Source organism: Petaurus breviceps, unplaced genomic scaffold (genome assembly GCF_028583685.1).
Source record: "Petaurus breviceps papuanus isolate PSGF00001 unplaced genomic scaffold, PetGlider_PUasm1.0 174, whole genome shotgun sequence".
In the NCBI taxonomy this organism is placed as follows: domain Eukaryota; kingdom Metazoa; phylum Chordata; class Mammalia; order Diprotodontia; family Petauridae; genus Petaurus; species Petaurus breviceps.
In genome coordinates, this window is record NW_027185761.1 from 58,780,838 (window position 1) to 58,794,486 (window position 13,649).

Here is a 13,649-nt window from a genome sequence, read left to right on the forward strand (position 1 = left end):
CTGAGTTGAACTTTGAAGGAAACTGAGAATTCCAAGACTTGGCTTCTGAGGCAGTGGGGGCTTAAAGCAGAGTGAACCGATGAAGATGCCTACAAGGTTATGCACTGTCCACTGCAGGGATTGCTCCCTCACAGAAGTAGGGAAGTGAAGGGTTGAGGTGGACCTGGGAGGGGATGGTAAGTTCTGATTTGGACCCAGGATCCTGGCTCTAGAACTGACCAGGCCATTAGAAGTTAGCAGAGGTTATCCAGGCCCCCTTCTTTTGCAAACCTATGGAACTAAGGCCCACGGGATTCAAGTGACAAATGGTCAGGCGGGTTGAAAGAGAATGGTGACAGTTCAGTGGTGTAAAAACAAACCCAACCCAGTGAGAAGAGAGTACTCAGAAGGAGCCTTGAATGCCAGGTTATCAGTATCATAATTGCATTTCATGGTGTTCTGATCTTTAGAAAAGGAGCTTTCATTTGAAAATTTTTCATCTAATTGCTAGTAAAAATCGAATGCCCTTCTCGTGTTGAATGGATCAGGGGTCTCTTCTGCATCGGTATCTTCCTTCAAAATCAGTTTAGTTGTGTTTATTTTTTGTTGGACATGAAAAAATATTTTTGGAAGTGCCTTAAATTACTACTTCATCAATGTCCCCCTTCCCCCCATGTTCATTAGCTTAGTCACCCTTCTAATCTTAAGAGAGTGGGATGAGGCTGGAATGTTCTTAGGATCTATGTTAAGAATGAAGAGAATAATATGGAAAATTGCGTTGTGTCTTTCTATAAATAGTACCATCTGTATTCTGAGAAATAAATGCTAGAAATTGTTGCTGTAGGTAGATTTCGTATGGCCTTTGTGGTCCAGAATAAATTTTTTTCAGTAATATGACTTTGTGATTCTGTTATGCTAATTTCATGAAAACTAGAGGTGGGAGAGAGCGTGAAGGGGGTGAGGAGAATCATTGAAGTGGACTGTGGGACCAGACTTTAAATGTATCCTTTCTTTTATGGACAAAGGATGGCATGTTACAGAGTCATCGATATACATCTGGCAAGGCTCTTAGAGATCCCAGTGAGATGGAGGGCCTTACTCAGGGTGCACAGGTAGCGGAGAGCTAACTGGGGTTTGAATCATACCAGCTCCTCATCCCAGGTGATTTTGTTTATTTCTCTAAAGTGATATTTTGCTAATTATGACTCTGGTGACAGTTGTTTTTATAACAAGTTTTAAGTTCTAAAGACAAGAGAATGGACAATATTGGGGAACATTGCCTTAAAGACACAATATGAAATCCTCCATCCCCAGAGTGTCTGGGCCAGAAACCAGAGCTCTTGAAGACTCTGAGCTGGAAAATAGTGATGTAGTGAAAGAGGGTTGGGGTTTTAGTCAGAAGGCCTTGGGATTGAGGCCTGGCTTTGCTGCCACTTCCTGTGACTTGGGCAAGTTCTGGAACAACTTCCAGGGCACATTTCCTCATCTGTAAAACAAGGGATCAAAGGCATAGGTCACATCCGAGGTCCTTGGCAGCCCTGTCAGCTCTGTCAGCAGAGGGCAGGTGGGGTCCCTCTGCACCTCAGGGCCTGTTGGGCTGTGTACTGATTGAGGTGTGTGGCGGCCGTTTGGAGGCTCCCCAGGAAGGAGGATGATGGCCAGGACAGTGAACACTCTGAGGCCAAAGCCCAGTTTTCCTTTGTGTCCCTTATCCTGTCATAGCCTCTTCTTAAGAAAGAGCAGAGCCAGAGAGCAGGCCTCTGAGAGACGGGGTGCAGAGCCACCCTTGGGGATGGAATCTCTTCTTTTGGAAACGGGAGTTCTCAGAGAATATGTAGCCTCATGGAGTACTTTTGGATCGGGTGTGTTAATTTCGAATTGGTACCATACATTGCTGTACTCATATGGTTCTCCTAAAATTCCAGGATTCTGCTCAGGGCCCTTATCTTTTCTCTCTGTAGGGGACCTCACAGTTGCCTAATATATGCAGGTGCAGTCCCTGGAGTCAGAGGAGCCGGGTTCAGATCTCATTGCTGACGCATATTCCCTCCTTGGTCTTGGCCTGTCAGTGTACCCTCTCACCCCGGCTGTCACATGGGGGGGAGGGGTTGGATGTCCTCCTGAGGCCCCTCCCAGTGGGAAGACCACTGACCTAAAGCCCTGCTCTGGCATTACCTCTGTGTGACTTGGGGCAAGTCACTGCATTTCCCAGACCTCGGCTTGCCTGTCTATGAAATAGTGTTGGAGCCCACAGATGGCCTCTGAGCCCCTGCCAGCCCCGAGTCTTTGGTCATCTCCAAAACCGCTCATCTTCCCTGGGAACTCGCCCCTCTTCTTTGCTTCCTGCTTCTGTCTCTAGTCACCCAGATTGGTAACCTGGGTGTCATCCATCATTGTCCCTCACCATCCTGCCCCATATCTTGTCATTTCTGAGTCCCACTAGAGGCATCGAGGTGGTGCCATGGACAGAGTCAGGAACACCTGAGTTCAAATCTGGCTGTGTGACTCTGGGCAAGTCAGCCTCTTTTCCCTCAATTTTCCCATCTATAAAATGGGCACAATAATAGCACCCATCACAATAGAGTTGTTGTGAGGATCCAATGAGATCTCTAAAGCCCTCAGCACAGTACTTGGCACATAGGTGCTGAATAAATGCTTATCCCCTTCCCTTTCCCTTCTCTCCATTCACATGGCTGTCATCCTAATTCCTTTGTGATCTCTCAGAGTTTGTCTTCTTCTTGAGGCCGTTCTTGAGTCCCTAACTTGCTGGTGTCTCCTCTCCCCTTTGAAATTATGTTGTATTTACTAATTATGCGTATTTTCTGTCTTTTTCACATGTGCACATGTAGTTTCTTGAGAGAAAGTGAGATGAGGGGCCATTTGATTTTTGTCTTGTATCCCTATCCTATCACAGTTATTTGCACATATTAGGTATTTAATCATTGCTGATAGAATTAATTGGAAAGTTAGCTTTTATCAGATATATTTATTTCTGAGTTCTCAAACTAAGCAAACATTGGGTAATTACTGATCACATAATAAATGTTTAATAAATGTTCTTGACCGACTGCTTTTTTTTTTAATTAAAACTTGAAAGTTCCAGCTTTAGAGAGGTAGTCCACTTTAGCAGCATGGGTCATGGAGTTGCCAGACTGTTACTGTTCTTCAAGCAGAGACCAGCTCTAGGGGACCATCTCATGACTGGAGTGAAAGCCCTTTGAATGAGTGAAGTTTCTCATGAGGGCCATCAAGTGGAGAAAGGAGTAACTGCTTTTAACAATGTTGAATTAAGCTTATATTGTATGCTATATGACATTTTGCTTTCTGTGCTGGCTTCATGGGATGTGCTAGCAAGATATCTCAACTCTCCAGCGTGTTTGCTTTTTCTGACATATTTTTTTTATTACCCATTCCTCCACCACAATTTGTTGGCAGAGAGAGCCCAAAAATGAAGTATAATGAGTAGTCACTCATACCCATCATACACTTTGCATTTCCCCTTTTCTTATGTGCCTCTAGTAAGGTAAAAGTTTGAATGGGCTTGTTCCTTAACCAGACTGTGATAAAATTTGCTGCTTGACCACCTGATTTTCACCCAGAGGAGTCTAGCGGTCAAATAGTTGTAAGCTAGGGAAAACCAGTGACTGTGACTCCTTCAGTCTACTGTCTGGCATATGAAGCAAAGAGAGACAATGTATTAACCTAGGAACAACTCCCAAGGTAGCAATGGGGGGACGAAGTTGAGGACAGAGGCTGTTTGCAAGACCGTGTTCATAGCATGCATCACATTGTTTTCCCATATATTTTCTTATATATTTTTAAATAAAATTATGTGAGTGGATGTGAAGAATAATAAGGGGCACTTGTAAGGATCTCCCCACCTCAGGAACAACAGTCTCATTGGTGGGTTGGGAGGATGTATGCTTCTAAGGACTCATCCTGGTTCTCTTATATATATAGTTACATCAGTATTTCTAAAGCTAAGCACATCTTTTTGCTGACAGTTCTGTGCACAGCTTTGTGCTTTAGTGCTGGGGCTAGAAGAGAAATCATACCTGTTCTTGTTTTCATGGTACTTATAGTTTGTCAGAGGGGGAAAAACACCTGACCCCAAACTTTAGGAACCAGCTGAATTGTCTCTGCTCTTTTTGACCTTGCATTGAAGTGAGATTTTCTATTTTAAAGAACCTTTTTAGTGCTAACTATGTTTGTTGCCCTATTTGTTTTTTTCTTGCTGATTCTTCTTATTCCTTTCTTTTTTCCTCCCTTCCTTCCTACTGTCTATTTGCTACGTGGGGAAGGAAAGCAGTTAAAAAAACAAAAACACAACTCAGGTCACCGTTTGGAAAGCATCTGTGCTTAGCCTTCTATCCCCCTGGGCCCACAGGCTTGTTAAACACATCGGCCTCTTCCAACCAGTCTTGAAAAATTTGCCTATTAATTTATTTCCAAACTGGGCCTTATTCTCAGGTTCCATTCCTTGATATTTTCACCTGGATTCCCAACCAGGGGCAATAAACACCTTATTTTCCTGTCTTCTTAGAGCTTCTGATTTGGAAGTGCAGGGCTACCAGCATCTATTAATTTTTATCATCTATAGGATACTTTTTACTTTATAAAAATAAAGTATATGTACTTTAAATTGTAATTTTATATTCTCAGCTCATGGGCTGTATAAAAACAGGCAAGGGGCCTATTTTGGCCTGCAGGCCCTAATTTACTGACTCCTGATCCATACTAATCTAAGACAGAAACTAATACTTCTAGAAAATCCAATTGGAGCCTCCTTCTAATTTCCAACAAATTAGATTGATTTCCTTTAATGTAGAGTCAAGTACTTTATATTTTCTGATGCTAGTTATTATTATTACAAGGTATGCATTTGTCTTTGTTAGATTGTAGGTTTTTTTTTCCCCAGTATAGTTTAAAAAATATATTATGCCACTCTAAAGTTGTTTTCCTGATCCAAAATTTTTTCTTAGGATTATTTTGATACTGACATCTTCGTTACAATTTAAAATGAAAAGTTACATGTTATATATCATATTATAGGTGACTTATTTTTAAAAATTAATTTATTTTTAGTTTTCAACATTGATTTCCACAAGATTTTGAATTCCAAATTTTCTCCCCCTCTCTCCCCTCCCCCCACCCCAAGGTGACGTGCATTCTGATTACCCCTCCCCCCCTTTGCTCTTCCTTCTATCACCCCCTCCCTTATCCTCTTCTTTCTTATTTTTTTGTAGGGCAAGATAGATTTCTCTACCTCATTGCTTGTATATCTTACTTCCCAGTTGCATGTGAAAACAGTTTTTAACATTTGTTTTTAAAACTTTGAGTTTCAAATTCTCTCCCTTCTTCCCTCTTCACCCCCCCCCCCATTGAGAAGGCAAGCAATTCATTATAGGTTATACATGTGTAGTTATGCAAAACACTTACATAATAGTCATGTTGTGAAACCAGTAAGTTGATTCCATCATAGCACCTAAATATATTTCCCTCCATCCTATCCCACTTATTCTATTTTCTCCTTTGACTCTGTCCCTTTTCAAAAGTGTTTGCTTCTGACTACTCCCTCCCCCAGTCTGCCCTCCCTTCTATCATCCTCCCCCCCTTATCACATTCCCCCCTTTCTTTGGTAAAATACCCAGTTGAGTGTGTATGTTATTCCCTCCTTAAGCTAAATCCAGTGAGAGTAAGGTTCACTCATTCCTTCTCACCTCTCCCCTTTTTATTGCCTCCAACTACCCTCATGAGTTACAAATATCATCTTTCCATCTAGGAATGAAAACAGTTCAATTTTAATAAGTCCCTTATAATTTTTTTCCTGTTTACCTTTTTATGCTTCTCTTTGGTCTTGTATTTGAAAGTCAAGTTTTCTATTCAGCACTGGTCTTTTCAGCAAGAATGCTTGAAAGTACTGTGTTTCATTGAATGCCCATTTTTCCCTCTGAAATATTATACTCACTTTTTCTGGGTAGGTGATTCTTGATTTTAATTCTACCTCCTCTGACTTCCAGAATATCATATTCCAAGCCTTTCATTCCCTTAGTGTAGAAACTGCTATTGTGTTATCTTGATTGTGTTTCCACAATATTCATGTTGTTTCTTTTTGGCAGCTTGCAGTATTTTCTCCTTGACCTGGTGTAGCACCAATGCTATATTTACAGCACCCATGATCATGATAAAGACCATGACTATAAGTATTGCATGATGTTCAACTGCAAAATATACCAAACTCTCCATATAGAGGATAGAACTGAAGCATTTATTTAGACACCAGGAAACCAAATACCAAAACCAGTAAGCCTATTCCATCATAGTACCAAATACCATAGTACCATATTCAGAAACCATAACACTGACAGCCACAGCATCCTTCAGCCTTCCCACAAACCAATACAAGATCAGTATTCACTCACAAACCTCTCTATCTCTTTAATGAATGTCCTCTCTCCCCCACTGTCTTGCTAGCTCTGACTACCAGCTTCCTATGGGCTCTGCTGCACCCTTTAGCAAATTCCCTCCATCACAGGCTCCATGTGATTACATTCAGCCTGTCAGGGGGCAGAGTTTACTTTCAAAGCAAGGGAGGTCTTCAGACTCCCCCCTACGTCTATTAAGGGGCAGGGAAGATCTTCAAATTCCTATTCTCATTACACCTGGGAACTCTGGAATTTGGCAATGATATTCCTTTTGGTATCTCTTTCAAGAGGCAATTGGTAGATACTTACGATTTCTACTTTACCCTCTGGTTTTAGAATATCAGGGCAGTTTTCCTTGATAATTTCTTGAAAGATGATGTCTAGGCTCTTTTTTTGATCATGGCTTTCAGGTAGTCCAATAATTTTTAAGTTATCTCTCATAGATCTATTTTTAGGTCAGTAGTTTTTCCAATGAGATATTTCACATTATCTTCTATTTTTTCATTCTTTTGGTTCTGTTTTATAATTTCTTGATTTCTCATAAAGTCATTAGCTTCCATTTGCTCCATTCTAATTTTGAAGGAATTATTTTCTTCAGTGAGCTTTTGGACCTCCTTTTCCATTTGGCCAATTCTGTTTTTTAAGGCATTCTCCTCATTGGCTTTTTGGCTGTCTTCTGACATTTGTGTTAGTCTACTTTTTAAGGTGTTATTTTCTTCAGTAATTTTTGGGGGCAAAATTTCTCCTTTAGCAAGCTGTTGACTCATTTTTCATGATTTTCTTGCTTCACTCTCATTTCTCTTCCCAATTTTTCCTCTACTTCTCTTACTTGATTTTCAAAATCATTTTTTGAGCTCTTCCATGGCCTGTGACCAATTCATTTTTTTTGGAGGCTTTTAATGTAGGAACTTTGACTTTGTTGTCTTATTTTGGTTCTATGTTTTGATCTTCTTTGTCAACAAAGTAAGATTCTATAGTCTGACTTTTTTTAATGCTGTTTGCTCATCTTCCCAGCCAAATACTTGACTTTCCAACTCCATGTCAAAGCAGGTCTCTGCTTCCAGTGGGGTTGGGTATACTGTCCAGGCTTCTGGGGTTTTGTATCAAGCAGCTGAATCCCCAAATGTTTATGGACCCAGAATCCAGAAGTAACTGCTGTGGCTGCTGCTGCCACCACCTCTGCTATCCCCATACTAGGACCGGGGGGATCTGCACTCTTCTTTCTCCCAGGTTCTACAGAGTCCTCCCACTGACCTTCCACATTGTTCTTGGCATTTGTGGATTGAGAAGTCTGGAAATTGCCACAACTGCCAGTGATTCAGTCCTCTGGGCTCTGCTCAGGCCCCGTCTGTGCCTGGCACAGCCAATGCCATACTGTCCTCTGCTCCCAGCCAGTGCGATAGACCTTTCCTGTTGGCTTTCCAAGTTGTCTTAGACTGGAGATATGTTTCACTCTGTCATTTTGTGGGTTCTACAGCTCTAGAATTTGTTTAGAGTCATTTTTTTACAGGTATTTGGAGAGGTTTGGGGGCAAGCTCAAGCAAGTCCCTGCTTTTACTCTGGCTCCACCCCAGTGTCTACCTTTATAACATACATTTCCTGTTAATCTTGAAAACTGACCCTTTATAGCTATATGTGACCTTGGAGGTAGTGGTACCTTAGGGTATTTTTTCTAGATGTTTTCTTTCATAATAAAAAAATCAGTTCATTTCCTTAAATGTTATAATGCAAAACATTGTTCCAGGTGTGGGGGCTGCAAAGACAGAAGGGGATGGCCTCCACCCACAGGGGGCTGTTCTCTCACTGGGCAGTGCAGCATATGCGAGGATCAGGGCTGCCAGGAGAGCAGGAGGCCACCTGACAATGGGGTAAAGGAACTGGGGCTGTTTAGCCTGGAGAAGACAAAGTCTTGGGGTGTGTGACAGGTGGCTTCGGGTGTTTGAAAGGCTTTAGCGGAAGCATCTCTTACTTTATTTATGGAGAAAGCAGTGAATTAGATGGTAACACCAGGAGGCGGGTGCAGAGCTGGTTGGCAGGATGGGTTCAAAGAGTCGTCTCGAAGGGCTCGATGTCTGTCATTATGGGAAGTGTCCCTTGGAGGTCCCCGGGATCTGTGCTTGGTCTTGTTTTCATTGTTTTTATCAGTGAACTCATATCAAAGTTTGTGCAATCTCAAGAGCTTTGAGGAGCTTACTTTTGTGATCTCGCAAAGAGGGAAGCGATTTCAGTTGCTTAGAAGATGTCATAGGCCTTATTATTACCAAAAAAGGCAAGCAAGAGAAAATCACTAACTTTTGACCATTGGGCAACTTTACTATATCTACAATATTTATGAGGATGTTGTGTAGATATATTAAAGGGAGAAGAAAACAGCTGGGCTTTTATAAAAGACAGATGCAATGAACCTCATATTTATAATTGCAATAGCCTCAAAGACACAAAGAAATCAGGGTCCCACTGACCTTATTTCTTTTCGTTAAAAAAAATATTTGGGGGGCGGCTAGGTGGCGCAGTGAGTAAAGCGCAGGCCCTGGAGTCAGGAGGACCCGAGTTCGGTTCTGGTCTCAGACATTCAACACCCACACAAAAAAAAACTAGCCGTGTAACCTTGGGCAAGTTACTTAACCCCAGTTGCCCTCCAAAAGGCAAAAAAAAAAAAAATTGATAGAGCAAATTACTGTCTTAGTGGCCCCCTTCAACTGAAGTCATAAATATTCTTTGAAAGTGAACAAACTGAGAAGACTTTGTTTGATCTACTGATTATTTTTAAAATAAATGTTTTATTAGAAATTTAACATGAGCACAAAATTCCACTTGTTTAATAATTATTTTAATCTAGTTTAATAAAATTAATTAAAGCACATAAAGCAATGTAATGTTTTCTCAGTCTCTCTAAGACCCCATCTGGATCTTTTCACCCTGTCCATTCATTCTTATGTGATATTACTTTCTGTGTACTCCATTCCTCTGATTCTGTGGGTTTTATTCCAAATTATTTCATAAACAGCTTTTCAGATTTCCTTGTATCATGTCCATCTTAATTGCATTAAAGTATTCCATTACAGTAATGGACTCCACTTGATGTAACTACTCCCTCATTTTTGGACATTCAAAGTGCTTCTAGTTTTTGCAATTACATAAGATCATAGGTCCATAGATGTGGTGTCAAAGGGACCTCAGAGGCCATTTAATCTGACCCCCTCATTTCACAGATGAAGAAGCAAATTATCTGTTCTTTTCTTCGTCAAGCAGATTGTCTGAAAGTACATCGCTTCTTTGCCTTGAGTAGTCCTGTAAGAATCTCCTAACACAAGGTAGAAATGTTAGCTTTGGTTTCAATTACCCTTGCCTTGATGACATTACTCCCCCCATTGTTTCATGTGGGCTTTGAAATTAAAAAAAAGGAGCAGATTCCTTAACTTGACACTTGTGGCCTCCACCATCTCCTTTTAGCTTACCTTATCAGCTCTCCTTCATTTTACTCCACTTTGAGAACTCCATTTTCCCACCAAATTGGGATGCTAGTCACTCCCCCAGCTGGTAAGTCATCTCCTCTTTCCCTGCATTTACATGGGCCGTTCACGTGGGATGCACTTTGCCTTTACCTCCTCCTTTCACAACCTTCCTTGTCCTTTAGATTCTCAGCCTGGCTCTTGCCTATTCCATTCACCCTTTCTGGATGACATCAATATTCCTGTTCCTTCTTTAGCCCTCATCATTTTGTCACCTGTGTTCTATCCTCTTGGTACAGATCCATACCTCTTTCCCACACTAAAGTGCTTTAAGTTCTTTGAAGACAGAGACTGGTTTGTTTTGGCCTTTTTGTACCCAACTCAGCAATAAGAAATAATCCAGTAAGAAAGAATTAGGTTTAAGAACTAACATTTCTTTGTGTATAGGTGAGAGAAAGAGAAACAAGCAGCCTGATATTTGTAAGTTTTGCACAAGGATGTTTTATGCATTCACATGAGCTAAGAAAGTAGTCAATTAAAGACAGTTTGTGGCTTACAAAGGAACAGGGCATCCTAAAGATGGGAGAGGAACACCATCCTCAGAGGCTGCAGCTGGCCTTGCTTCCTGGGCCGTGCACATGCTGTTAGTGAACAAAGAAGCCTTTGAAGGTTCTGGACATCATCTGCCTGCTCACAGTTAGGCTCACTGCCCAGTGACGAAGCCGAGGTTTTCACTGCTCAGTGGACAGTTAATGCCTAGTCCCAGTGGGCATTTAACAAATGGTGGCGAAGTGAAGCTAGCTCCTGACTGCTCCAGACTTGCAAAGATCGATACAGATGCCAGTGGGATGGCAGATACGCCCAGATGTTTGTCAGTCCTTCGTGGTTATTTGGTTGATCATTATCCATTTATTATGGCTGATGGGGTGCTGGATACCGTGCTCAGTGCTGGTGATAGAAAATAGGGCAAAGGAGAGCTCCTTGTCTGGCCCACAGCCTGTCCTAGGGCAACACATTCGGAAGGAGGCTGCGATTTGTGATTTTCGAAGTTTGTGCTTGGCAGACTCAGATTTGGGATTAGCACAGATATCCTAGTTTGAAGCCATATGAATGAGTGAGCATTAACTGAGGTCACATGAGTAAATGCACCAAATCAAAGCCGACTTCTCTTAAGGTGGATGGTTAGTACGTTCAAACCCTGAAACTTTAAAAAAAAATTAAGTCAAGAAATACATGTTTTCTGACAGTTGGTGCTTATATTGTGGAGCAGTTTTATAGATGTTGCCTTTTCAGAAATGGAGACTCTCACTTTTAGTAAGTGTCAAGTGTAACAAAATATATTTCAAAATCATTTTAATCATAAGAAGAATTTCTCTAGCTGAGTGAAAAGGCTCATTGGTGCCTATAACTTCCTAAAAGGCTGTGCAGCCCCCCTCCCTCTCCCCAGGCCAAGTCTGTGCTCAGTGGCAGGAGAGGATTCTTACTCAGAGACAAGACCACCTGAGGGTTATGTGGATCAGAGTACCACTTTCAAGGTGGTTTTTCCTGTCAGTCAGAAGCTAGCCATGGATTTCACCATTGGGAACCCACAGGTTGGATGGTGTTGAGAAGCTTTGTGAAATCCTGGGCCAGGAGCTAGCCGGTGATTCTGCCCAGCTGGGAGTGATCATGATTACCTTCCCTCACCCTGCACATTTCAGACTAGGCCTGGAGGTTGTAAATGAGAAGGGAATTTGCTCCTGAGGGTGGGACTAAAGAAGGGGAGCCTTCTTTGAGTTTGCTGAGAGTTCTCTGAAATGGCAGGACCAAAGATTAGGTCCTGCTTTGAAATGTCCTAGTCTTGTGCTTTGATTGCCCTCCTGCCATAAGTTCTTGAACACTGGGAAAGCTAAAGAACCAATTAGAGCTTTTTTCCCCCTAAAGTAAATAATCAATGATAATGTGTTTGTATTGAATGGATTACGAGTCTTTCTTATTGATATGTTGTTTATTTGGTTGATTTCTTTTTAGTATTGTACATTTTTTAAATATGGAAAATAACTTTTTTTTTAAATAAAAAAAGGTGAAACATGGGTAATATTCTTGGGGAAATAAATTGCAGGTCAGTTTCTCTAATGAATTCCACAAAATTTTTTTTCTTGAATTCAAATTGTGCTTTATTAAATTCTGCTTTAGATAGATAAGAAAGTCTTTTTGTTATATCAGTTTTTTGTTGTGATAGAATTTGATCTGAATTCATGTTGCACTTAAATTACATTGACGTATACTTGTCTTCTTTTGTCAGCGGGAGTCGGCTAGGAGGCCTGGTTACAGTATTGTGCTTCTTTTTCAACCATGGAGAGGTAAGTGTTGTAGAAATGAGTTTCTAGAAATTGGAAGATAATTTTCTTTATTAAATGCTTTAATTAAATCCTTCATCCTTTAAATACTTAAATTTTAAAAATCCTTTAAATATTTAAATTAAATCCTTCACGCAGGTAAAGTTTAATATGTGGAATAAACTTTAAATTTATTTTTATATATCATATTTAAATTATAATTGCCTATATGAATTACTAGGTAACTTTGACTGTTACATGTTTTGTTATAGTAGGCAGTTCTTGCAGTATTTTTATTGAACCTCTCATCCTTTATCTCTTCTGCCCTTTTTGGCTAAACTTTTTGAAAAGGCCACCTCCAGGAGGTGCCTTTGCTTTTTCTCTTCTCAGCCCCTTGCCTTCCACCCAAGCTGCTCTCTTCACATTTTCCAGTGATCTCTTAGTTGCCAGATCCTCATTCTTTGATGTCTCTGCAGCCTGTGCCACTGATGAGCCTCTCTTCTCTCTGGGTTTTTGGCACATGACTCTCCAGGCCCTCCTCCTAACTCTCTGACTGCCCCTTCTCAGTTTTCTTTGCATGAGCCTCATCCAGATTCCACTCTGTAACTGGAAGGGTCCCTCAGGCTCTTCTACATTACTTGACTTGGTGATGTTATCATCTCCCATGGATTTAATTACTCTCCCAAATCTAGCTATCCTTCCCCAGCCTCTCTGCTGAACTCCAGTCTCACCTCTCCGGCTGTCTCAGGCATCTCAAACTTCATGTCCAGTAGACATCTGAAAAACTCAGCATTTCCAAAGCAGAACTCATGATCTTTCTCCTGAAGCCTCCCCCTCTCCTCCCTTCCCCTATCATTGTTGAAGAGACCACCTTCCTCCCAGTCCCTCAGGCTGCCATCTTCTGCCCCTTTGTATCTATCTCCCACATACAATCCATTTTACACCATCTCTCCAATGTGCCTCCTCCTTCCTCTGACACTGTGGTCACACTTGTGCAGGTCCTGATACCTGGACTATTGCAGGAGCTTGCCTGGTGGGTCTGCCTACCTCAGGTCTCCCCCAACCCTTTCTCTTCTCCATTCAGCCAGAAGTGATTTTCTTGATATGCAGGTCTGACCATGTCTGACCTCCCTCCCCCCCATTCAGTAAACTCCGACAACCTCCCGGTACCTTCCAGGATCAGATACAAAATCCTCTACATGTTTTTCCAGGTAGATCCCATGGCACTCAGCCTTTGGTTATTCCACAAACAAGATGCTTCCTATCTCACCTCCAGGCAGCTTTTGTGGGTTTCCCCTTATGCCTTAAAGCACGTAGGAGCTACTTAATAAATGTTTATTGATTGATTCATTAAAAAATAACGGATCCTTATTAAATCGTCCTATAATTTTTAAACTTTAAAACTATGATTGATTAGATTACGTAGGTGTGATAGGACAAGACACAGCCTTTTGGGGGAATGCACACTAACTTTT

The 13,649-nt window shown here is 41.3% G+C and overlaps 1 protein-coding gene across 1 annotated transcript in view; it reads left to right on the forward strand.

Annotated features, from left to right (window-relative positions):
- The window catches only part of LOC138158191 (protein C-mannosyl-transferase DPY19L1), a 114,004-nt gene that overhangs the window by 35,878 nt on the left and 64,477 nt on the right, over nucleotides 1-13,649 (forward strand). The window contains exon 7 of the mRNA XM_069084280.1: nucleotides 12,141-12,198. Within this exon, the coding sequence (XP_068940381.1) occupies nucleotides 12,141-12,198 (58 nt within the window). The remainder of the gene's footprint in view (nucleotides 1-12,140; nucleotides 12,199-13,649) is intronic.